A 26,433-nucleotide genomic window follows, 5' to 3' on the forward strand; every position below is an offset into this window, starting at 1 on the left:
TGGCCACATTTGACCATCCTCATCAACACGATAATGCATCATGTCACAAAGCAAAAGTCTTCAAAACAGTCAGTCAAAATGGACCACAGTCTAAAAGGAGTTTTTTTCATAGCTGGTAATTTACTTGAACTGGACCCTAGTCCCTCATCAGCACACAAAAAGGTGGAACGAGTAGAACAAATGCCGTCAAGATTTTTTAAAATATAGCAGGTGTCTTTTTGTTGATATAATTATTCCAGTGAGAGGATGAAGTACCAGCCACACAAATGGGTTTTCCGTTCACTACAGCTGCCCTGTTGGTAACAATCTGTTGTCAATTTGCGAGTAGCAAGTTCATCACTAGCTGTCCACCCTGCTTCTTTCATCTGTCATAGATTACACCATTTGTGCTGCCATATCTGACATCAACCCCAACTTCACTTCCATCATATCCACCACAGCCCCGGTCTCTTCCCTCAACACTGCCCCTCATCTACATGTGTGCTGTTTGAAGTCTACGATTTTCCTGTCTTTTGTCTCTCCTGTCACTTCTGTCACTCAATCTCCAATCTCATCCCCAGACTTTATATGCCATCTGTCATGTCTGTTACATTGCATCTATTTTCCACACCATGTTCTATAAAAAAAAAAAAACAATTTCTCCTACCATGTCGTTGCACTGTGCTGTCTTCCTACCTTCTGTCCCTCTCCCATCCGTCACATTCACCTTTTAAGCCCTATTCTGCCCACAAGGCCTACATCCCACCCCGCCCAGATTACGTCCATTAAACAATACAACTCGCTCCTCCAGGTCCATCATCTGCCTTTGAACTGTCATACCTGTTACTTTTTCCTCCTTACCCCTCAGCTTCCTTCTTCTGTGTGGTGCTCTTCCTCTCAGATGGATATGCGATTGTGAGACAGAGCAGGCACTGTGCTGAATATTAAATCCCAACCTCAGCCAGTCTTTCTTCCTCAAAAGGATCAGTTTACCTTGGAGTCACCATCATTTCCAGGGCATTGGCCTCTGCTTGCTCACTTCTCCTCATTCCTTGCAGCCATTTTATTGACAACAGCCGCCCGATGATGGTGGAATAGCAATTACATTTTGTAATGTGTTATTCCCACCCTTGCACCCCAAATGCTGTCCCCTCACAAATCACTGCCTTAACCAAAAGTTATCCAAATGAGCACATTAACAAGATTTAAGGTCTCAGAGGACAGGAAAGAAATGTATGGTGTTTCGTGCCTTAATTTTCTTGATCTTCTTGATTATTACTTTTGCGCGTGATAATGTTTTGGTCCGGATATCTTTTGCAGAGGTTAAGGAAATGCATTGGATGTTAAATTGCGCAGTACAAGCTAACCAACTCTTGTTTTTATTGAAAGCAGGAAGAAAAAAAATCAGCCCAGTTTAAATGCTTGTAGCAAATGTTTGAAGTTTGTGTTATTGTCCCGCCATCATGACTCAACAAAAAAATGCTACCAAAAAAAAGGTTTGAAAATCCGCTTGGCTTGACCAGCTGCACTGTGAAAACCTCGTATTAGATCCATTTGAAGCATTGGGTGAATTTGAACACATATCGTTGTTTGTGGATTTTGACCACAGTCACTTATACTGCAGTCCACTTAGAGGAAGGCTACTTTACAGGAAGAATAATTTCAGCAACCAAAAGATCTTTTAATTACTATTATTATTATTATTATTATTACTGAAAAAGCCAATCCTTGCTGTCACAGGAGCAGAAAGTTTAATCCCAAATTCAAAGACCATGTACAGTATCTTTGTGAACTGTCTGGTAAGATGCTGAACTGCCACTTGCTATAAATCCCTTTGGATGACAGCATCAGCTGTCACAGCATTCACAAAGTTATGGATACAGAAACATCCTAGTCTTTGAGCTCCAACACACCTAAAGAGCATCTTTATGCGGATATTAAAGTTGTTAAATTTTTCAGTAAGTTTATCATATATTGTGGTCACTGCAGTTGTGAAAAAGCAGCTTTAGAGTCTTCCTTTTTACTATATCTCCTGCCTGCCAGACTTGCTGTTTGTGCTTCGGTCTGTGGAAATGTGAGGGAATGAAAGGATGCTTTGATAGGCCGCCTGCGTGTAGTCGTTCTTCATTGGTATTCTGCACACAGGAAGTGTTGAGTACAGAGGTTCCTCCCTTGCTTTTCTGCCTTAGGTCTCATCCTTTTCTTTTACAGTTTTGATTTGCAATGCTGCTTTGTCCTCAATTAACATTAACAGCATCTTTCTTTTTTTCCCTTTACAGTAAGTTTGTTCTTTCATTTTGTTGTAATTTCTTTCATTTGGTCTAACCTTTGCCTTCTCCTGTTGTGGTCAGTACAAGTGTTTCAATTCGGCAGATGGACAGGAGTAGCAGAGCACCACCTTTTGGCTGACTTTGTGAGTTGCAGCAGGTGTTAGATGGTAGAATGTAGCAGAGAGAGCTTGATGGGCAGATTTCATGCTGTGCCACTTGAATGTGTGGGTGTACTGATGCTTTTCATGATAAAACACATTGGGAATGAACAAGTACACACACTCATCCCCGGCACATCACAAAACACATAAATAATACGTTGTGGCAGGTATGTCAAACCACTGGGCTTCAGAGCAAGCAGAGCAAAGAAATCAATGTCCATCTTATTTCTTTTTTTAACTTTGAAACAGTGTGTTTTGACAGCAGGTGACACAGCGGTAAAATGCTTTTATCTGAAGCTCCAAAGAAATACACTGGAAGCTCGTCTGCCTGAGTTTCTGTATCCTGAATCTCCTTGCTGCCATTTTCAAATTCATTTCAGTGGCGGTTGGTGGAGAAGGCCATGACCTTTTCCTCTGTTTTAGTTTGAATAGCTGCGAACCAGGGAACACTTTAGATAATTACTTTAACACCTGTGAAAAAAGTCAAGGATTTTATTTGCCCATTTTGTTCCATGTATATACATATATATATAATTGATTTAATTTTTATTTATAATATATATATATGTAATTGAACCTGTGGTTTGACTCACACTTTTTCACTCAGACACAACATAATTTTTTTTTTCCAGCAGTTAAGTTACTTTTTGAACTTGACCCCCTGAGCTTGTCTTCTTCAACCAAATCCCTATTGGATTTAAGGGCTATGTGAAGCTCATTCTTACTCTCCTTGTACTGGGTATCCTGCACTGCATACTTGCCATACGTTTGTCTTGACTGGATGATTTCACTTTCAGACTGTGGAATCTCGCTCGAGACCACCTCCAAAAAAACACTAAATTTATAATTTCACCAATATGCAGTTCTTTTCAGGATTGGTGGATGAATTCCTGTTTTAAGAAAACTGTTTTTATTTCAGTGTTTATCTCTTTAAGCATAAGGTGCTAATACTTAGGATGACAACTGATTACCTGTAGCAGCAAACCAAGCAACATTGTCAAAGCCAAAGAGCACAAATCAAAAAATCCTCCTGATATATCAAGACCAGCAGCATTCTCCTTCTTTTCATGCTAAACTTGTTACCTGAGACATTGTTCAATTAGCAGAACTTGTGAAATAGTCTTTGTCCACAGGAAGCCTTCCACGTGTGTGACTTTGTATAGTACGCATGTAATTAGGATAGTAAACAGAAATAGTTTTAACCTGCTCCCAGTGTTAATTATCCAGCAACTTATTACAGTAATTCAAGAGAGAGAAAGAGACCTGGTTTGTTGACATCTATTTGAAACTCAGGGTCCAAATATTGCAGTAAACTTAGTAAACTTTCAATATTGCGACCCATGTCAGTATCAAACAGCTTGCTATATTGTAATAATGAGTCAGCCCATGTCTCATCTTATCAACACTGTTATCAGGTTCATGGCCGATGGGTGTACATGGGTCCACTGAGTGCTGATGGCTGCACAGGGACCTTTCATTATCACCATACCTCATAACATTATATAGAGCTAATATCAGTAGTTGGTCCTGCCATGTGGAGGCCATTTCAGCTTATGAGCAACAGAAATATCTGAATGCGGCAGATGGATGAAGGACTTACATTTTCATTGTGATAAGATAAAAAAAATTTCGAGTCAAATATATTTTTAATCTTGAAGCGTTGTTGATGTGATCAAGGAAATGCACAAATAAACATTTGCTATCTTTGAAATCAGAAATGTCAGCAGTAATGTGTGCAATTTAAATGTTATGTTCTACGACAAGGCATTTGTTTGAATCTGTATGTGAATGTGTTCATGTGCGTCTTCCTTTAGGCATACCGCTTACTTGCCATCAATAAGAAGCTGGGGCTGAGTGGGCGTCCAGAAAGGCCAGTGGGCTGTATCGGGACCTGCAAGGTATATGAATTTGCACGCACACGCACACACACAGGTTGGAACACAACTCCCACATATTGATCTGCATTATTTTTTCTCAGGGGTTTCTCAGGGCTCAGAAACTCAACGTTGAGAGAGCGAGAGAAAAATATTTGTCTTCTTCTGCAGTCGGTTCAGTTGCATTAATAAATGCTGAAATAGACTGTGGTGAATCTGAGGTCTTGCTCTATTTTAATATGCTCATCTGCTGTCAGGAAGTCTGTTTTTGTGTCCGTGTGAGTGCATCTTATGTGGCTGTGGGACTATGTGTTCCTGCATTATGCATGTATCTTTGTGTGTACTCTTTCCGATGTTTTTGTATCTTCTCCCATACTGTATGAAGGTCAGAATATGACCAAGTAAGTTAAGCGAGAGCAGCTTTTTCAAACAGAGGCATCGCCGAACAAATGAATCATGGCTCCCAACGCATTGCTAAGCAGGCAATATTATAATGGAACATTTATAGGGAAAATGGCAGACTGCTAGAAGACATTATCATCATCACTGTGTTTGTATGGTTGTGCATGCCTGTGCGTATGTGATAATCCATAAGTGTGAAACGGAGCTTTGTACAGTACCAGTCAGGAGTGGCTGTGTACTTTATGTGTGTTCCCTCTATTTTAGGATTGATGGCTTGTTTTATAAGCTGCTGAGAATAATGTATTTACTGTATATGTGGCTACTTGTGAGCCATTTGTCTTCTAATGCACTGGTGTGTGTTTGTGGTTTTCTCTCCAGATTTATCGTATCCTGGGCAAGACAGTGGTGTGCTACCCAATAGTGTTTGATCTAAGTGACTTTTACTTGTCCCAGGATGTTATGCTGCTGATTGATGACATTAAGGTAAGTCAGGGTCAAACTTCATGTATTCAGCTCTGCCACAGCTCCAAAGTGAACTTGTAGGCCCTAAATAACCTGCCTGATATTTGTGAAAAGGCTACTCTGGTTTGATTGAATACTTTTTAGACTATTCTTTTTTTGATTGCTTAATCAATACACTGAATAGTGAGTTTGTAAAAGAAAAATACTGAAACTACAGCTTAGTTTTCTCTCATTTGAAATATTTTTATATCCAGAATGATAGCAATAGTGTGTTGTTGTTTTTTTTTTTTTGAAATACGCAAATTGGGTAGATGAAAAGATTGATGCTACTCTCATACATGTCTGTGCTGAAGTATTAAGCCTAATTCAAGATGCAGTTATCTTTGCTGAGCACGAACAGACTACAGACAGGAAGAAACAGCTAGCTTAGCTCTTCCCAATAATCTGCCCAGCAGCATCTCTAAACCTTACTAATTAACAAATTGATCTTGTTTGTTTAATCCGCACAAAAATAAAAATTAACAATTGTCAAAGTAGCTCTGTGCGGATACCAAACTTCTCATCTAGCTACAGATCTGAAACCAAAAAAAGGGCATTTCCCAAAAGGTCAAACCACATTTCACTAGTAGATTAGATGCAATAGTGGATCAGCTTCCAGCCAGCTAGAGACTGTTTCAACTTTCAAAACAGCTGTGAAAAGCTTCTCTCTCCCAGGACTACTCTTCAGCTGCAGGGCTGATGTCCTCAGGGCTGAGATCACTTGCATATTATAACCTCTCTGCTTCAGTTCATACTGCATGTCAACTCATCTTTCTCTCTTCTTATTTCCTGACTGTGTGCATCTATCAGATTAAGACCAAGGCCTATTTATACATGAAGCAAAACCTTATGGCACAGAAATTTACGTTAGGCAAATTGTATGTATGCTAACATCTTGCAAAATATACTAAATATAATGTACTATTATATATAAATATTATTATTATTATATAAATATACATATTCCTTTTCAAAATGGCTGAATGATTGATTGATTTGATAAATAAAACAATGTCATGTCTGCACAGAGCCAGATCACCTACCTTCAATTGTACAGTTTGTAAGATATGTACTATATGTACCACTATATATGTAGTATTATACCCAATACATTGTAATTTTGAGCATTTATGCAAACTTTATAAAGTGTAACAATCATTAATCAAATTCATTTAATCAACTTTTTAAATGCTCATGTTGAAAGATTCTTGATCAAGAACCTCTAATTCAAACTGAAACTTTCGTCCCTTTCCCAAGAAAGGAAGTTGAACATTGTTCATGGAACTAATTCAGTATCTGCCCAGAAACAGCAGAAAGTGAAATCTTTGAACCACCAGCATGTTCATATCCACATAAATGTGGAACTGTGTGTGTGTGTTTGCAGAACGCCCTGCAGTTCATCAAACAGTGCTGGAAGATGCAGGGACGTCCACTCTTCCTGGTTCTCATCCGCGAGGATAACATCAAGTAATATAAATTCTCCATAATAGCCTTTTAAAACCTTTTTTCTCCGTCATCTAAAAGAATTCTTGCCTTTCTTATCTCTCCATCACTACATCACTCTTTGCCTTGCTTTTTCTCGTAACAGCTGAAGCACACAACAAAATATCTTGACAGTTACACCGCAATCTAGCTCGTTTTTTTTTTTTTTTTTTAAATCCAATCTTTTTCCCCCTCCCTCCCTCTCTTTCCTTTTATGCGTACTATTTATCTTTATAGCAGGAAAGTGCTGCTGTATGTGCCTGCTGATTGGATGATAATGTTTCTCATTTGTATCACTATAACTTGGCTGGTGGGCTGATTCCAGCAGTATTGACCATTATCCAAAGAGCCATATGTTAAATGTGCAACAAAGCCACTCTGCAGTACCTGGAATGAGTCAGTGGCTTCTCACAGAGGCTACTCAATAGTCATTAGTTTGCTATTGATCGGGATGATGACCTTTATAGATGGTGACAGCACAATGGATGACGCAATGAGGGCCTGGTTGAGGCACGCTTGATTTATTTTGAAACTTCAGCTGTGATTATTTCAAACAGATACTGTTGGCTTTAATACAGTCGTTGGGAGACAATTGTTAAGACAAACAATAAAATGAAAAGATAAGTAAAAAATAAAATATAACCTGTGTCTCACCAGGGGAAGCCGCTTCAACCCAGTTTTGGACATGCTGGCATCTTTTAAGAAAGGCAACATCGGAGGGGTCAAAGTTCACGTCGATAGGCTTCAGGTTTGTGTAATACGTTGATGATATGTGCCTGTGAATAGATGATGACTGAGTTTTTCTCCAAAGGAAAATCAAAAACCTTTTAAGAAATATAAATTTCATCAACAACTAAATGCAATTTCAAATTCATCTTCAATAACAAAATAAACACTTGAAAATGAAGTTTAACCAAGCTCAGTGATCTGCTGACTCAGTTTCACAGGTTGCTGAGATCAGCATCAGCAACATTCCACATAAAAATATGAAGTTAACTGCATTTGAGGAGAGATATTGGTAAAACCTTTTATTTCCAAAAATATTCTTAATAGTTTGAATTGATTTGATTTGGTACCGGAGTTGATTCTTCATACATAACTGCTTAGCATATTCATTCATTCATTCATTTTATATGTCCATTGTCTTTAATGTGCATTTTATACCAAGAACTCCTTGCTGTGTTTTAACCTTTTTAATGGGCAGTCAAACATTTACTGAGGGTCACTGATTTCGAATCACTCTAGGTAGGCCAGTGAACCAGTATTAGATTGGTTTAGTGGAATGGTTTGTGTCTGTGAGGGGAGAATAGGCTATCTGCTTTTTTCTATTTCATATTGCAGTTGCCTCTGAAATAAACATTGATTTAATATTACAAATGATTCAAAAAATGGTCTTTCAGGGTTTCATTACTTTTTTTTTTTTTGGATAGCAAACAAAATGTTCCCAGCCCTTAATTATAAATCCCCTCTCATTTCAATAGCAGCAGCCGTGTTTTCTGTGTTCTGACCTTGGTCCGCCACATTCAATCTTTAAGGCAGCGTGTTCTGCTTTGCCTTGGAAAGTTGGGACTGGCTGTAGTCTGGACTGTTTTACACAAGAGATGGAAACAATTTTGGAGATGCTTTTTGCAAATTGGAAAAAAAAAAAAAACCCTGGAATGGCTTAAAGAAGAAACAACAAACTCAATGTTTCTGTAAATGAAGAGTACCAAGGTATATTTCGTCTCCCGCGAAATCTGAATCAGAAACATTATTGGTTCCATAATGGCCTGAATTAATTATTGTGTGGCAGATGCTATGAAAACCATCAGGAAACATTTCCTTGAAAACCTTAGAAATGGGCGTACAAAGAGAAATTTTGAGCGACATGGAAAGTAAATGACAAAACGATAAAAGATCGATGGAAGAAAATATATAAAAAATATATAAATTTAAGTACTTTTTTAACACTCCTGTAATCAAAATTATAATCTAAAAAAGGAAGGTTGGTTCGTGGGGACAAAATAATTCACTCCCTTGTTCTGTAGTCGACAGCTCTGTGGAGCATTTCAGCAGCTTTTAGCTCATTGTTTTGGTTTTCTAGCATTACTGTTTGGTTCACTCTTAGCGCTTTCAGTAGCCTCAGTCACATCACCACCAGAAAAAAAGAGCTCTAAAATCACATTGTATTCAACTTCATAATTTTTAACGCCCTCCTTATTGTAGTTTATAACTATACTGGCTGGTTCATGAATTTAACCACAGGCAGTTCCCAGCAGATGATAATCACATTTGATGGCAGACTGTGCTGCTTTAACCATCAGGAATATCAATACAGTCAATCCCCCTGATGGCAAAGAGCAGAAAAATAAACTCAAGGTAAAGCTAGAATTCTTTTCACAACTTTAACCAACTGCTTTGTCAAACTCATGACAGGTTTCCCAGCCACAGCCCCTTAGTGTTTTTGCTGTTCAGCAGAAATTTCCTCATGTAATCATCCCCACCTCGTTTCTTTTTTCTCTCTCTCTCTCTAAACTACTTCCTTCCATTTGCGTATTTGCAAATCAATTCACAGCTAACTCCTCCAGCTTTGAAAACCCCAACTCTTCATCATATCATTGTTATGGGAAGCAGGACTGCTACTCTATACACTCTACACTATACACTCTTATTTCTGTTTTGGATTTGACTTCAGTTGGAATGGCTAATATCACATTTAGACCACATGGAGCAAGTCCTATTGAACTGTGCTCTTTACTCCTACACCGCTGTGCTTTTAAAACCCAAACTTATATCATCACAGTATTTTGTTAGACCCACACTTGTTACTGCAGCAAAGCACATTTGTAATATTTGAATCTGAGAACTTCACTACTTGTGGTAGTTGTTATGAACTGCATTATTCAAACAGTTGTATTGTCGACTGTATCATGCAACACAACTCCCCTTGGGCATTTGCACATAACTCCTCTCCTCCTGTGTTTTTGTTATTGTGCTTTTAATAAGATTTATTCATACCTTTCCTCGCAATCTGCCACCTCTTGTATATTGCTGCCTTATTGAAAAGCTAATATATTTGCAAATTAAGTATGTTTCTTCTTGTCATTAACATATAGACCCTGATATCACGCGCAGTGGTGGAGCAGTTGGACTTCCTGCGTGTTAATGAGGCAGAGTAAGAATTTCCTCTAGTCCTTAGCCTTGGTTTATCAGAGGTCAGTGCCTTAGCTCCTGCCGTAACTACAGTATAACTGGCATGGAAACTTCAGATGCTGTTTTGCGTGTTTAAAATAACAAAATATCAAAGCAGTAATAGTAGTATTTTTTGTTTGTGGCTTGAAATTTACATTATTACAAGTGGGAAAAGCAAGCACATAGGATGATGGTGAACAACATCTAGGTTTGTGTCCACAGGATCCCAGAGTTTAAGAGCTTTGAGGAGCTGGAGCTGCCCAAACACTCCAAGGTGAAGAGACAAACGAGTACGCCCAATGCCTCCAACCTGGAGCAGCAGCCGGAGATCAGTGTGGAGGAGTGGGTGAACAGGCCCACCAACGAGATCATCCAGAAGTTCTACGTGAGTCCAGACAGTTCAGAAATACACAATGAGATTCAAATCTGATATATTTTTAAACAAATTTGAAGCAATACAGTGAAAAAAATTAAGTAAACAAAAAATGTATCTACTTTTGAAAATATAATTTACGGCAGATTTACAATGTTATTTAGCGGTTATATAAATCTACAGTATGGTTATGTTCATCAAATAATCAAACCAGCTTTAGTTAGTGCTGACAAAGGCAATAGGAAATTCTCCCGAGTAGATTTCAGAGAAAATGACAGTCAAACATGCAGCAATCTAGAGAGGAACTGAAACTTGATCGACACACCTCCTTCTCATCAGGACTCTCCTGTTTCCTGCTTTTATTTATTTGCTACACATTTTTCCTCAGGTCCAGGTTTCGTATACACTCACCTGTCAATAAGCTCTCTCTGCCCAGCTCTTGATATGAATAATTTAAACTTTCCAGTGTTAATCCACGTTCAGAGAATTAAACCTTGACTGCAGTTGTGATTTGTTGTCTCCCTGAGAAATTTATGCTAGAAGTCCCTGTAGGTTCTACAACAGACTCCATCCACCCTTTTGGTTTTAATGGATTTAAGCATATTAGTGGCCACATAGAGGTCACTGAACTTCATAGCTGTTTTATAATTACAATTGCATCTTAACTAAATAATTCAGCCTGACTGTCCCCTGGCATGATAGAAAATTATGAAATACATCAAGACTTTTGTCAAATATAAATGAGGCAGCACTATACCCTCACCAATCTACATAAGGGTTGCATGCGTGCCTGTATGTGTATCATTATCCAGGACTCCAACTGCTTGGCCAGCCAGGCTCAGCTTGCAGGAATCGTTCTTAAGAGAGAGGGACAAGACTTTCTCGCCAAAGATGGTGAGCACACATTCACACATAGTGTGAGCAAGCAACTTGAAGGAAATTAGGAGATATCCTCATTAGTTGTAAAAGAAATTTTGTAATGATATTGGTAATATTAGTGTTCACTATTCACTACCTGCATATCTCATTGTGATTCTTCTTTTTTTTATGCCTGGAGACAAAAATTTACTCTGTTATTGCAGAGAAGCTGATGGAGGAACTGGAGAGAATCTACAGAAGAGCAGGCAGCAGGAAGCTTTGGTCTGATATTCTTTCACACACTCAAACATTCAAAAGACACACTCCTCATTATCATTATTCTGGGTAAAATTGTGCATCTTTTGTACTGTGTAGAAGGAGCTTGTAATTTGAATTAGAAAACTGCATGAGAAGTTAGAATTGTGAGATTTTTTGCTGGGGAACCTTGCCGCCAAATGATTTTGTCCACACTTCTTATTTTCCCAATTGCCATTCTCAAAAAAATCACTACTCTTGTTGGCACTTTCAAATAACTGTTATTCAATGTGGCTGAACTGCAGGCTTGCAGTGCGCCAGACTGCTGCTATTATCAAGAAGTTCGCAAGCTCTATAGCCCCTCACATCACCACAATTCTGGTGCAAGGGAAACAGGTAAACATTGAGACAAAGACAGACCGAAGATGCTGCATGTTTTCTCTTAGTTCGCTGGCTAGCTTGCTAGCTTCCTTGAGAGCTGTGTGAGGTTCAGTCCACCCAACCAGCTAATACCATTTGTGGTTAAACCTCTGTTTAATTCGATGGCTACCTCCCACACGTCATGATTTTGATCAGGGCAGCTGAGCATAGCTAGCACGCTTTGCCTCAGATGAGTAACAGGACCTTCTTATCAGTGTGTGCTTTGTTTCTCCATTAACCATCATGACTCTGGATCCCTACTTCTGCTGTTTTGTTTTTGCAGCATCACCCAATGCATACAGCTGGGTATATACTGCAAATCAAATAGTATTTGGCTGTTAGATACAGTATAACTCCGCAAGCACCTTTACTCTCGCTGTTTTGCTTCGATGGCAGAGCTTGGTGCTCGATTTGGGAGCAGACAGCAGTCGCTTCTTTTTCTCTACCAAGTACAATGAAGTCCTATAAATATACTGTCGTCTTCTGTCTTCAAGCTGTCATGTGATGATGGGTGCGGTCTATCACAGACAGAATGTGGAACCGAGATTAAATTTCCTGTGTTTCGTTTGTTTTACATCATCTTAAATAGTCACCTTTCTGAATGCAGAAGGTGAGTCTGTGATTTAAAAAACCCACCGATTTTACTTTATTGTGGTGTAATATGTTAGATGAAGATAATGTTAATTGTTAAAAGCCTGTTCTTACCACTCCAGTTATGGCTCTATTTTGCACATAAAGTTGCCAAACTTCAGTTTTATTTGTGGTATATTGCTGGCCTGACGCACAGAAACGTGACCTTATACTCTAAAAGGTTGTCCCCAGGAGCTTTTGTTGCCCTCTTTGGTGGTCAGCGTTTTCCGTGTCCATGGTATGGTTTGAATCTGTGTCAAGTTTACTGACATGACAATGTTTTTGTATGCTGTTTCACTGATTCATCAGATTTTGCATAGAGAAATCTCATTATGCTATACAGACAAAAAAAATAAAAATCATAGAGGCAAATTTGTAACTTGCTGGGAAATAGCATCAATACGTCAATTTACTTTCTCTTTTACCTAGCATGGCCCAGGAAGTGAAGCTTGAAATATTTCCCCAACAAAGCTTTGGCAGATTGATACCACATCATGGATATTAAACATTAAAGCTTTCTTGTCTCTTTATTCATTGTGCTCAAGATGTGCTTCCACAGGTTTAAGCATTGATTACCTCTGCACACCCTCCAACACATCCACTAAACAGCAGTTGTCCTTCGCACATAATACGATGAGGTTGTTTTTCACCTGATCATATTCATGATCCCTGTGAGTGAAACAGCTTCATTCCAGTGTCTGTCTGTCTGTGTGTGTGTGTGTCTGCAGCGACCCCCAGCCATGCAAAGATAACCACAGTTTGTACGTGCTGCTTTTTCCTCATAGGATTTCTGCAGACAAAAGGAGGTAGTTTGAAGGCAGCAGTGGCTCTTGTGAAGAATAAACATAGAAATTAGTGGACATTCAAATATTTTGCGGAAATCCAATATGTTTTTTCATAACCACATACACTTAATTAAGAATTATACCATTTAATTTTAAAATTGGTATCTTTGTCTTTGATTATAAAAGGGACTCAGTTAGGGATTTAGCATTTTCTTAATGATTTTTGGATGCTGTGGTAATTGAAATGCGAAAATATAGAAGATGGAAAATTTCCTTCTCCCTTAGTGTCCTTGGTCTGTGTGCGTCAGGGGACATGGGTCTGGCACCCTGTGGCACCACCTCCAGGTTGTCCGGTGGGTGGGGTTCGGGGTGTGAGATGTCGATGGCGGGTGTGGATGGGGGGCCTTCCTGTCCCGTTCTGATGTGGGCTTGCTTGGGCGGTTCAGTGGTGCTGTCCGTTGTTGGGTCACATCATGAAGAATTGATGAATCCTGCCTGAAATGGGCTGAGCTGTTCTTTCATTCCATCACGATGTACCCCATCTGACTCGACTCCTCTGTTGGGACACCTTCACCTCTCTGGACTCCCATCTCTGCAGAGATCTGCACAGAGTGAGGTGGCAGGAAAAGCACAGCATCCTTCACTCCACCAGTTCCTACCAGAACCACCTGCTTCCCTTCCTCTGTCCATCCTTCTGCATCATGTCTGTGCTTTATTCCCCCCCCGTTTTAAGAGCACTGCCCTCCCTGCCACACACATTTCACTCAATAAAGATCAACAAAGGAGCTTCCAGGGAGGGCTGGTGATGGTCACACATACTCACAAGCACTGAAATAATAAAAGATTTAAATGCAAGACTATATTTCCAAGACGTTCCCATATTAAAGTATGAAGGCAAATGCAGACCAAAAAAAAAAAAAGAAGAAGAAGAAAGAAATGCCAAAATATGAGATTAGTAACAACTCCCATGTTAATGAACTCTCTAGGTATTTCAAAATCAGTTTTAATAAAATATTTGAGGAATGGAAATGATCTTGAACATAAAGTCTATTTCATTCCTATGTCCACATGCAGTACATGTATCCTGTATAACACGTGCTCTACTAGGACTGCAGCAAAGCGGAGGAATTGCTCTGTAGCCTTTTATCACAAATGAACAAAAACTATGTTTAAGTCCAGGCAGCTAGTCGTTATCTGTGACTATACCAAGACTGTTCTTGTGTCTTTTTGCCCACTAGGTCTGTTGTCCGTCTTGCTGCCAGTCTCATAACTAAGCTAGTGGACAGCCTTGCTCCCAGTATTACTAGTGTTTTAGTGCATGGCAAGCAGGTAAGTGGACACACAGACAGCTGGGCTCCCTTCTGTAAAATTAGTCTGGGTCGTAGCATGTCAAGACAAGGATTTACATTTTCACTAATTGGAAAAGTGAAATTAGACGTATATGATAATTTTCTCCTCCTGCTGTTATCCAATAGGAGGTACTCAGGCAAGCTGCATTTTCACATTCCTCACAGTTCACCTCCACTGTTTGTGCATCTCACTTGTACTTGTAGTGTGTCTGCAAGCGTGACCTGCATGACCGATAGGATCCCAGTTTGCAATGTGTTCACGTGTCTAGACACACTCAGTGAGCCGATTGATGTATTGTGACCCAGGACTATATTTTCTTTCTTTCTTTCTTTCTTTTTTTTTTTCTTTTTTGATGTGACTGCCTCAGCCAACTTATCGCTGATTGAGTCTCAGCGCATCATTCCTTGTCAAGTGGTATTCAGAGATTAGCCTCCTCTCAAGAGTGTCAGTTATCTCACCTCATTTTACCCTTCTGAACAGTTTTAGGCATTTCATTATGCCAAAGTAGCTCAAGGTGTGAATCTGCATATAGATTGCCTACTGGAGAGAATGCTCCCCTCCACATGATTGGAAAAGCTGATTTAAAATTTGAGATGGCTGTCTCCCTCTGCTTACAACAGCTCAGTTGGAAAAAATAAGAGGCATCACCCTATTTAAGTCAATCCTGTGATTCAAGTTTGATGCTGAATTTCATTAGCTGAAGGCAATGATAAAAGTGTGTCCTCATCAGGAAGCCTGTTGAGGGGTAATTTTCATAAGATGGCTTTCAGAAGGGACAAAATACAAAAGAGTAATTTTTGGAGGAGTCATTTTTTTTCTTCTCATTTTTATACGACTCTAGGAGAGGAGGCCAATTTCAGAGTTTTGGAACAGATACTTGTAGAGATTGTGCCTTGAAGAAAGAGCTGTGTGCACATGCAAGTCTGTGAATGTACACGTGCCTGTGCACCTGCACTTCTCAACCAGAACCAATGAGATGTGCAGCTCCTGACTCTCTAACTGTATGTGGGTGTTGTGTGTGTGCTCTCTTCCCTTTGGTGCTCTAATGCCTGTAATGCCAGGTGACCCTCGGCCTTTTTGGGCATGAGGAGGAGGTGATCTCCAACCCACTGTCGCCAGGGGTGATCCAGGGAATCATCTATAGCAAGTGCTCTCCGCACGGTGGGGAGCGCGAGGCTGTTCTTCAGCAGGAGCTGGTCATCCACATCGGATGGATTATCTCCAGCAACCCAGAGCTCTTCAGCGGCATGATCAAGATCAGAGTCGGGTAGGACAAAGTCAGGATGAAGTCAGCTTAACAATGCTTGTGTACTTAGTGAAGCAAGGTGGACTAACGCATAATTCTCACTCCCTGGTGTTCAGGGCACAACACATGAAACGACTGAAACAAATGGTACATTGCGAGCATAAAATCTCAGTTTATTTCCTTCAGCTAGCCAATGAAAACATCAGGAACTTGTAGCTGTCCGCACCAGTGGCTCCTTACATTTGTAGTTCTGAAAGCTGTGCTGCTGCAGACTGAGACAAAATCGGACTGGATCACTTCAGACATGTGGTCTAAAAATACTGTCAGCTAAATCACATCACGATGTTGTGCAAACTAGTTGTTTCGAAACAAGAAATTGTTGAAAAGAAACGGTTACAGTTGTCAAGTGTTGTCTAAATACTCGCACTGTGAAGCAAAGCTGGAAACCAGGCACAAGACAAAGATGTCAGCTACAATCTAAATGGAGATTAGAACAAGTGCTTGACCTGTGTGTATTTCCAGATGGATTGTGCAGGCCATGAAACATGAGCTGAAGATCCGGGCAGGAGACATGCCCCCCCAGGAAATCTACCAGCTCTCCCCCAGCGACATCAAGCAGCTCCTGCTGGACGTCCTGCAGCCGGAGCACGCTGGCAGGTGCTCCTCAAACACCCACTCACTCCCCCAGAGTATCATCCATCCTCCCTCATCCTATTGGCCTCACAAACCTGTAAAGGTTTACTTGATTCATAATGTTTTTGGTTTTAAATGTTATCTACTACGTCCTGTTGTCTAAATCCCTATCTTATTATCTGCCGCTGCTGAAGCATGTGTCCCCCACAGGAATGATTAAACTTATGTCTGCTCTCTTCTAATCTAATAACCTGCTCTCCCCTCAGGTCTTGGCTGAACCGGCGTCAGATAGATGGCTCTCTGAACAGGACCCCTCTGGGATTTTATGATCGTGTGTGGCAGATATTGGAGCGGACCCCCAACGGTATCTTAGTAGCGGGGACTCACCTCCCACAGGTACCTGCCCCCGCTGACACGGCTTTGACCCGACGTGTTGGAGGTGACACTGTGTACTGCGCTACGATACAAACATTTTAAATCATAGAAACCTGTATGACAGTCACACAGAGGCCTCAAAGAGACAGATGACTATGATGTTCCTGCATCTTAACCAGCAGCGGTTTCTCCCATGTATGTGTTGGTTCAAGTATTAGTTACTGTGTCCGTCGAGATATTTTCACCTGCAGATACAGAACACAGAAAATCAGTTGCAAAAAGACCTGTTGCTGGTACATGTTCATTCTTGGGGACTAAATTAAATTAAAAGGGTCGTTATTGAAGATGAGGATGTATGTTTTTGTCTTTCAGTGGTCTATATAGTGTTTCACTGTGTGGGATCATCAGTTTCCGAAACACTGCAACCAGCCAATATTCCTGCCAGAGCAGGAACATGAACTGACACTGCTGATCTATATTAGCAGGATCAAATACAAAGCGCTGCTTCAACATGACCGGCTAATTGAATAATTGTTGATAGAGTGAGAATCATGTCACTAATTTGAACCAGCAGTTTGTTCTATCACCATCAATACCTGGATCTCTAAATAGACGAACAAGAACTTCAACAGTTTAACAGCTGATTATTTGTTTATTGGTGAGTGTGATTTGCCAAATTCTTCTGAGGTGGAGCTGCCGATTTGAGTTCCTACATCTTCAATAAAATCTTGTACTGCAGTGAAAGGCAACAGAGCTGCGATACTTTTATAGAAGCTGAAAACATACAGAGGACATCCTAACTGATAATCAATGAAGGCACACAGCAGCCAACGAGGCTTTTATCTCTCTCCCTCCCTTTTTCTCTACAGCAACCCACGCTGTGTGACATGACCATGTATGAGATGAACTTCTCTCTGCTGGTTGAGGACATGCTGAAGAACATTGTCCTGCCTGAGTACAGACAAATCATAGTGGAGGTAAAGAGTCTCAAAGCGCACAGGACAAAAGGATGCAAAAAAATCATAATAGATGTGTATGGAATTTTAATCCACATTTACTCTGTTCATGCTGTATCCATTGAATTACTGCGATTTGTCCAGAATCGCTCACTCAGTTAGTAGCACATCTGTCTCTCTGTCTCTTTGGTGTAAAGGTAAACTTAAGAATGCTTGTGATTTAAAAAAATCTGCTTTAGTTAAAGTCACTCTACTGCTGATGTTGTTCTTGTGCTGTTTGTAGTTGCTGACTGCCTTGCTATATCTCCACTGTATGTGCAGCTGTTGATGGTGGTGTCCATTGTGCTGGAGCGCAACCCAGAGCTGGAGTTTAGCGACAAGGTGGATCTGGACAGTCTGGTGAAGGAAGCCTTCAATGATTTCCAGAGGGATCGCAGCTGCCTCGGAGGCGTGGAAAAACAGGTCAGAGTTTTTTCCTCCAGGAATTCAACTTAACTGAGATTAGAACTTTTTCTCCTTCAAACAGATTCTGTCTACCACAAAATGATCTCCTCACCTCTCTAAATCGATGTGCTTCCAAACTGAACCAAGCCTCTGCTCCGAGTACACACTGATAATTTAGCCAAGGGGTTAATTTAATTAAATGCTTTTTCAAGGATGGAGTGCCATTTTCTGAATCAGTAGAGCTGTATTAGATTTGTGAGATTTAATCCTGCCAGGATATATTATATTATTCCAGTAAGATATTCATACCTTCAGGTGCAATCATTTGCTGCTTAACAGTAGTTTTTAAACATTTTAAATGAGAAGAGATCTTCTGATGACACACCCCTCTTGGTGTTTTTACCCCCAGGACAATATGGAGGCTTTCTACAACACACCTGCAGTTGGAAAAAGAGGCACCTGCAGCTATCTGACCAAGGCTGTTATGATCCAGTTGCTGCAAGGGGATGTCAAGCCTTGCAAGGACGATCCATGCTCTGTTAGTTAGATTTATAATGCTTTGACGTCCTGCTCCCAACCCCAACCCCCACAGAGTTCATGTAGTCATGAAGTGGTCTGACAAGGACTAAAGAGAATCCATCATATGTATTCAGAACTCTACCCCCCCCCCCCCACTCCCCCTTCAGCACTTCACCCACTCCTCCAAGTTAGGTTTTTCCTTGGGCTTTGCCCAATAACAGCAGAAGCTGTGAACAGGGGCTTCAGCTGCAGTAGATTAGTATGTCTGTGCTTTGCTCTCGGCGTTAAACCAGTCATGCTTAAAAACAAAATGGTAATCAGTGGGGGAAACTCTGTTTTTCACCATAACACCTGTCTCATTTGTTTTATTTACACACATCTTTATTTGGTCACAGCTCTGGGGGTAGCATATTTAAGTAAAGCTTTGAACAGTTATTAAATAGAACAGAAAGGATTAATATTGATACACGACTCTCCTGCCATCTGTCTGGATGCCTTAGATTAGTGTGCCCTTTGCTCCAACAGTTAATAAAAATCTCAGTGGCACTTTGTAACTCACTTTACCTCTGCACTTTGTTCAGTCTCCAGACTAGAAAATAATTCAATAAGAGCATGCAGGTGATATAGGTTAGCTTAGCTTAGTGTGAAGTAAGCAAATGAGGGTGTTCAGAGGTGAAATGGGATGTTAAGGCAGTGAATTGGCTTTTGATGTAGCGGCACGCAGATGAGTGGCATTAATCTCAGTAAGGAAGGAAATCAGCCTGTTGCAAGAAATATTTCTTTCATTTTCAGGTGTCGCTTAAAATCCACTTTATATGTTCTGTGTTCTGGCTGCCAGGTATTTGGAATCAAAGTCACTGTCAGCTCAGCTAAATGAACCAGGCTCAGATGTTCATACCTCACCAGCAGTATCCTGCATAGCTTTATAAGGTGCAAGAATAAAGTCAGAGGCAGGTGATACTGTATCATGAGGGATGTCGGTAGGTTCGGCTCTCAGGGGCCTGAAGCAAGCGTCACTTATTACCTGAGGAAGGAAGTCCTTTTTTTTCTGCCATTATTTCATATGATTTCTAAAAATAGCTTCATGAATTTTCATCCAGACACAGCCGAGCCTTGTAAACTTCACTCAGACTATCTGCAGACCTTTAGCATTATTAGTGGGTTTCAGTCCACTGCAAAATAATGAAGATTTAAATTTTGCTCAAAATACGCAAATATCAGAGTTCGGTGTTTATTGTGACGTACTGACATATCTCTTAGAGGAGATCTGTGTCCTCTCTGTTAGCACAGTCTGCCACATGACAATGAGTACTGTTTGCCGTTACCATGGTTAAGGATTCCCTGAATGTTTTAGGCAACAAAATCAAATTTCTTACGGGGCTTATTTGCACAATAGGGCTCTGCATGACAATGACTACTGATCGCCTGAGGATTTGGGAATGAGGACCCAGATTTGTTGAATATGCACGGCAGAAAAAACTTCTTAGATACAGATGATGAAAGACACACTGACTTATTTTAAAGCATCCCTGTCCTTGTCCAAGTCATCACTATCATCAGCCTTCCAACATCGCCTGTGTGTGCGAGACAATTTCAACCTCTGAAAATTGCAGCTTCACAAAATAAAGTTATCATGGAAACCACAGACGTGTGGGATCACTTTCAGCTTGAGAAACTGTATTTATGAATGTGTGGAAATAAGTGGCGTTTGCATTATGGGACTGCATGGACATGTAATTACTTCACATAAAGCAGAAAAATCTTTCGCCCCTCAGCTAAAACTGCAGCAGAATTGGAGCGTGACTTCTGCAGCCCTGTGGGGCGTGTTTGGCATTTGTATCGGATGCTGCCAGTTACACCCACTTAAGTTGCCCGATCCCCTTATCAATCTGCATCTCACCACCAAGGCTGTGAGTGTGCTGTCTGCAGCACTGACTAACTGACTGACAGAGAGAGGTGGGCGAGAGCCAGAGAAGATAAATGAGCTCTGCCTCATGCTCAATGTATTCAAATCAACTTGCATGCTGGTAAAAGGAGCCTCTTGCCTGTCTTGTTGAATAAATCCCTTCTTCAGCAAGACAAATTAAAAAAATGTTTCTCTTAACATGAGGCAGTGGATTTACTAGTCCATGTTTTATTTCTCTTTTGAATCAGGATTTTGTCTGGCTTTAGTAATTGCCTTCTATTACAGTTAAGAAAGTCTAATTTTACACAGAACAATCAGTTGTTAGTGAGGGGCTGAAATGATCAGACTGACCTGGTCAAAGATTACAGCAATACAGAAATAACGGTGGTTTTATATTTTGCCTTCAGTTGAAGTACTAGAATAGTTCCTTTTAAATTCTTATCTTTTCATCGAGGGTTAATGGTTAGGGTACATTTTTACATTGGCAGAACTTAATGACCCTGAAACAAGTCTTTCTATGACTCACTTTAGAAGCTGTGTAAGAAAACATTGTAGAATATAATACAAAGCTAAAAGAAATGGCCATTTTATCAGCTATAACATAAAACTAGTGACCTCAAACCAAACTCACAAGCTACCACATGCTCAGCATTGAGGTTTGGTTGTGATAAACACAACATCAATAATGAAAACCTAATATTTCTTCATCTCTAATATTTGAGGCCGTGAGCACTCTGCTGTCTCATTTTTACCCGATGTTGCCACATCTTGGTTCAATCTGAGCTCTTCTAAAATGCTGTGATTGTTTTGTTTTTTTTTTATTCCTGGGGTTTATTGTGCTTTTGAAAATAAAATTCATTGCACAATCTAAAAACTCTGCTTCAAACTAAAATAAAAAGTCCAGTATTCATCTTTCAGATGCTGTGGAATAAAAATCCAAAATAAAACAGTGGTGATAAGTAATAGCAAATGTATTTTGTTACCCCCTCAGCCCTGTTTCATGGAGAGTTCCATCATAAGAAGTCATAAAATCCAAACCGAGTCATTACTGTCTGGATATTTTCCACTGACCCTAAATTGAGATGGTTTTCATTATTATTATTATTGTTATTTTTGTGCGCATTGTGAGTCTTTTTCCTGAAAGTGCCTGTGATGAGGCTCACTGTAGTTTGAGTTGGAAAGTTGTTTTTATTTTATTTTATTTTTTTTACGTGTAAGAAATACTCATCCTTGCCTTCATTTTGAAGCGATTGGCATGATGTGATGTTTTTCCAGTGAGTGCAACATCCTGGCCTGAGTTTCTACTTCTTCAGTCCACTAGGCTGCAGCAGAGTTCAGGAAATCAAAGTGATATGGTTTAAGGGTTCTGAGAAGTTTCATTTGCAGTAAGTAAATACTGATTATAACTAATTAAGAAAGACAAGCCAAAAATGTCATTGATTCAAATCCACGATCTGTTTTTATGTAGTTAGAAGAGCCACACTCGTTTATGCAGAACAGAACATTGTTTATTATTTCATATCTCTTCACAATTACACCTTTAAAATCAGTTTTTTTTCCAGCACACTGAAAAACAGCAGCAGCCACATATAGATAACTGATGAAATTATAAATTCGGACAGAAACCCAAACACAAACTCTCCATGCTGCTTATGTACCCACACTGCATCAAAACAGAGGTCATTTTTCAGCTTGGCTTTGCATTGGCCAAGAGGTCCAACAAACGTGGACCATCTGGGACATTAGCAACCAGCACTAAGTGGCACAAAGATCAATGGCCTATTTTATGACACAAACCTGACGGTTAGATCAGAAACGTGCAAAAGAGAGAGCGAAGCAAAGGGCTCATGGTGATAAATCAATTAACCCCATGTGTGTATCTCCCTTGTCTGCGTATTGTTTTCTTTTTCATGTCTGAAACATGCGTCATTCGTTCACACATGCCATATTGGTGCAGCTGCAGCCATTCATCCCTCCAGAGATAAGTATCAGAAAGCCAGATCACAGGCAACACAATACGCTCTGACTGATGGTTGAGCAGAAGCCATTTCTCCCATGACAGTGAACGTAGTGCAGCCACATCAGCATCTCCATCGCACCTCCTGCCATGATGCAGGGCGCTCTGCTGGTTCCTGCGTTTCAGCTGTGAGGGACTCATTCTGTAGACAAGCAGGCTGTTTATACAGCAGGTGGTCATTGTGAATTTTCAAATATATACACGTCAGTCTTGTTGGTGGTTTGGCTTCAAAAATATCTTCCAATGAATGTTGGATGGCTGTGAAATATTTCAGATCCATTCATGGTAGACAGAGAGTGAATCCCTATGACTTTAATAAGGACTTGATTTTTTTTTTTTTTTTTCTCTGGTGAAACAACGAAGCTGACATTTTGGGGTTTTGTTTTAAAGGTCTCAACCGTCAGTGATGTTGTCGTGACATGTGAGGTAAAAGGCCTCTTCCATTCAGGACTGTCTGAAACTTGCTGAACTGTCCTCCTGGCAGCAATGGCTAATCAAAATCAGTTCAGGAAAAGCAAAAATGTATGAAAAAAAAATCTATTCTCTGCAAAAATGTTTTTATGAAGAAAGAGGCATTGATGAGTGATCATCAGAAATCATGACTCACGTCACCATTGCAATATTTGCCGGAATGATGATGATTGTTCAGACCTGGAATGTTACGAACTGTCCAGATTTTGTCTCTTCCCTGTGTTTTCCTGAGCCCACGCCTTAGTCTGTTGTGTGTGTGTGTGTGTGTGTGTGTCCAGATGGATGGAGCTGAACTTGCCTATCTTCTGTCAGCACACCTGCACAGCTCATCAAGATTTCACTGATGCCATCATCTACTTGCTGCAGAATCGGACCCGTCCTCCTCGCTAGTTTGTTGCTTCACTTGCTGTGCTAAAGGCTCCAAAATCTTGTGACTGTCTGTATTCTCTCAGTTCCTTTGCTGTTTGTGTCTTTGCCCTCCCTGCTGCACTCTCCAGCTCTTTTTCTAACCAGGTCCGGCCTGGTCCTGGTTCCTGCCTCAGATCTGCCTGGCTGAAGTCATCGTTGCTGACTCCTCTCCCGGTCCTCCCAACACTCTGAAGTCCTCCAGTGCTGGACAATCGCCTGCCACACTGTTTGTGTGTGTCAACTGTGGGTCTAGTTAAGTTTTCAAATCGTGCCACAGCTTCAGATGACTTCCTGTTTCTGACGAGCATGCTAAATGCTAAAAAAGACACTGAAGATGATAGCTGTTGGTTACACGCTTGCTGTGGCCAAGCCTACAGTCTCACAGCGGCTGGTGTTGAGGCCATATAGGCTCAGGTTTGCTCGACCAACATGGTGTCAAACCAAAGTGTTTCTAGTGGCTTGTAACAGTCAGGTGAGAAGGTTTGTTGAAAGGAGAGGGCAGGATGATGAACACATACTGTATATGGTGCACATTTTCACACAGCATCCTGCCATTTATGTCATTTATAATGCCCTCATGAAGTATCCTGACCTCTTTCATCTTGTGTTAAATATACACACATTCGATAATGACATTAATAGAACAGCAAAGCCTCGACCTTTGACCTCCTTGGCAAAAGTAGCTTGTTGTGTTAACTCATAATAAGTTGATTATTGATAAAAGCACAGTCGCACAGCAGCTAAGGGTGACATTGTATTCATTTGTGTAATACAGAGAGCAGATTGTGTTTTGAAGGGCGGCATGGCAGCAGCGCATCGTGGTCACCCAAAGCAGTGTGCTCACTTTATAACACACAAGTGCTGCTAAGGGCCTATGACTCATCAGGACAGTGTCTGGCATCAAAACATCCAAGGTGACACACATCTAGCAACATCTCATATTAGCAATGGCATCAAGCCAAGGCGCACACACACAAAAACAAAAACACTTGACTGGTGAGCCGCACCGTCTCCCTCTTTAATCACTGTTAGACTCATGTTCTACATGACAACAACAACTTTAAATGTTGATGACAGTGCAGACATGATGCTTTTACTGAACCCCTGTACGTTTCAACATTACCAAGACACAAGGAGAAACGATGCAATGCCAAAGTGTTAGGACGTGTGATGTGATGAAAACCTGGCGGATAATGATGTTGGTCTCAGAGCCCGGTGGTCAGGAGAAATGGAGAGTCCATATATTTTATCTGGCCATCTGTACATACTCCCATGTCTTGGAATCGATCTTATTGTTCACCAAAACAGAAATGTCGCAAACTGATAAAATACTATATGTGAATATATATGTGAAGCAGTTAGAGTCTGGCCACGTTTGGGGATTGTCTGCCCAATCTGCTCAAGTCTGAGCCAATTTGTTCCGCGGAGGCATTAAATACCATACCCTTCTGCGTCGGGACTCTAATAAGCATGCTTCGCAGCATACTTGGGCACAAATCCATTGCTTAATTAAAAGGAAACAAACTCAGTGCCACTTTCAAGCTTGTCTCATTTTATGGGGGAGGCTGAAAAAATAAAGTATGCACCTAAAGTAATAATTTCAGACACTCCAGTTCAGGCATAACAACATCAGACATATAACAGCTCATTTTATTTCCTCCCATAAAGGAGCACCATCAGTTCCCATTGATTCTCTCTGTTATTTAGAGCCTGACTGCTACTATAAGCAGCTTAGAGCATCAATCTGTTGAGGGTATTTTTGTGCATAGTAACATGGTACACAGGGCAGCACTGTGTACCATGATACTTTATTTACAACGTACCATTTACCATACGGTGTTGTAGCCAGGGGATTAAAGGTACAGTTACACAGCAAAACGGGTGGCAGGGTGGTTAGCACTGTTGCCCTGCAACAACAAGGTTTCGGGTTTGGTTCCCGGCCTGGTGCCTTTCTGTGCTGTGTGAGTTTGAATGTTCTCCCCGTGCCTGCGTGGGTTTCCTCCCCCCATCCAAACACATCATGTTTGGGTTAACTGGTGACTCTAAATTATCTGTAGGTCTGAGTGTGAGTGGTTGTTGGTCTCTGTCTGTCTCTGTGACACCCTGTCCTGGGTGCCCTACCATTTCCCACCGTGAGCTGGGATTAGCTCCAGCACCCCCCACGACCCAGAAACGGAAACGCGATGATGATAAACACTCTCATTTGATTGATAAACTTAGGTTGTTCACCGGGGAAGGAGCTGCGAGTCTGAGAATACGCACTATGTGAAAGATAGTTGCACACATTCCAGTGAATGGAAAAGTGGTCTCTATGGATCCTCCTCTGCACCATCAGCTGAATGAACAAGGTTAAACAAATGTGAGGATGGCAGGAGGTACCTCCCTGAACAAACAGTCTGTTAATCAGCTAGCGTTAGAGTGGAGGCATCATGGTGATAAATGGACTGCTAATGTGGGAAAAAGATTCTCAGATGTGTTGTTTTGTAAGATAAAAAGTTTAGTCTCACTCTAGACCCCGCAAGACTTCTGATAGCTGAAATAAAATGCCTCATGCGCTTCGTTTAGCTTAATCCGTGCACATTTGGTTACACAGTGTGCCATTGTGGTCTTAGATGCTGTTAATACACTTTGCCTTTGAAATTGACTGTTCTTTCAAGCTTTTCTTTCATTTTTTGTTTCAACCTTGCCAACCTTGAAGCATAAATATGATACATAATGAATTCCAATGAATTTCATTAATATCAATACTGAAAATAGGCTTTGTTAGCCACAATGCCCCATTCAGATGCCCCAAAACAAGAACAACAGAGTTGAACATAAAAATAGTTATATAGTTATTATGTGCAAGTGGCTTTATGAAAACAGTTAGCTACACTTTGAGCTATGTGCCAACAGGATCATGTCACCACAGTATACTGTTTCATTAAATAGAGTACCGACACAATTC

The 26,433-nt window shown here is 40.6% G+C and overlaps 1 protein-coding gene across 6 annotated transcripts in view; it reads left to right on the plus strand.

Annotated features, from left to right (window-relative positions):
• The window catches only part of phkb (phosphorylase kinase, beta), an 89,017-nt gene extending 68,688 nt beyond the window's left edge, over positions 1 to 20,329 (plus strand). For 5 of the 6 annotated variants that reach the window (XM_029497614.1, XM_029497615.1, XM_029497612.1 and 2 more), the window contains 15 exons: positions 4,225 to 4,308; positions 5,065 to 5,169; positions 6,572 to 6,654; positions 7,327 to 7,417; positions 9,765 to 9,823; positions 10,063 to 10,225; positions 11,026 to 11,107; positions 11,296 to 11,353; positions 14,400 to 14,490; positions 15,573 to 15,778; positions 16,280 to 16,414; positions 16,657 to 16,786; positions 17,635 to 17,742; positions 18,043 to 18,183; positions 18,575 to 20,329. In XM_029497614.1, the coding sequence (XP_029353474.1) occupies positions 4,225 to 4,308; positions 5,065 to 5,169; positions 6,572 to 6,654; positions 7,327 to 7,417; positions 9,765 to 9,823; positions 10,063 to 10,225; positions 11,026 to 11,107; positions 11,296 to 11,353; positions 14,400 to 14,490; positions 15,573 to 15,778; positions 16,280 to 16,414; positions 16,657 to 16,786; positions 17,635 to 17,742; positions 18,043 to 18,183; positions 18,575 to 18,712 (1,674 nt within the window). In that variant the 3' untranslated portion in view covers positions 18,713 to 20,329. Of the gene's footprint in view, positions 1 to 4,224; positions 4,309 to 5,064; positions 5,170 to 6,571; positions 6,655 to 7,326; positions 7,418 to 9,764; positions 9,824 to 10,062; positions 10,226 to 11,025; positions 11,108 to 11,295; positions 11,354 to 11,631; positions 11,723 to 14,399; positions 14,491 to 15,572; positions 15,779 to 16,279; positions 16,415 to 16,656; positions 16,787 to 17,634; positions 17,743 to 18,042; positions 18,184 to 18,574 lie in introns of all 6 variants that reach the window. The other variant, XM_029497613.1, reaches the window with a different exon arrangement.
• The last annotated feature ends 6,104 nt before the right edge of the window (positions 20,330 to 26,433 follow it).

Source organism: Echeneis naucrates, chromosome 3, assembly GCF_900963305.1.
Source record: "Echeneis naucrates chromosome 3, fEcheNa1.1, whole genome shotgun sequence".
In the NCBI taxonomy this organism is placed as follows: domain Eukaryota; kingdom Metazoa; phylum Chordata; class Actinopteri; order Carangiformes; family Echeneidae; genus Echeneis; species Echeneis naucrates.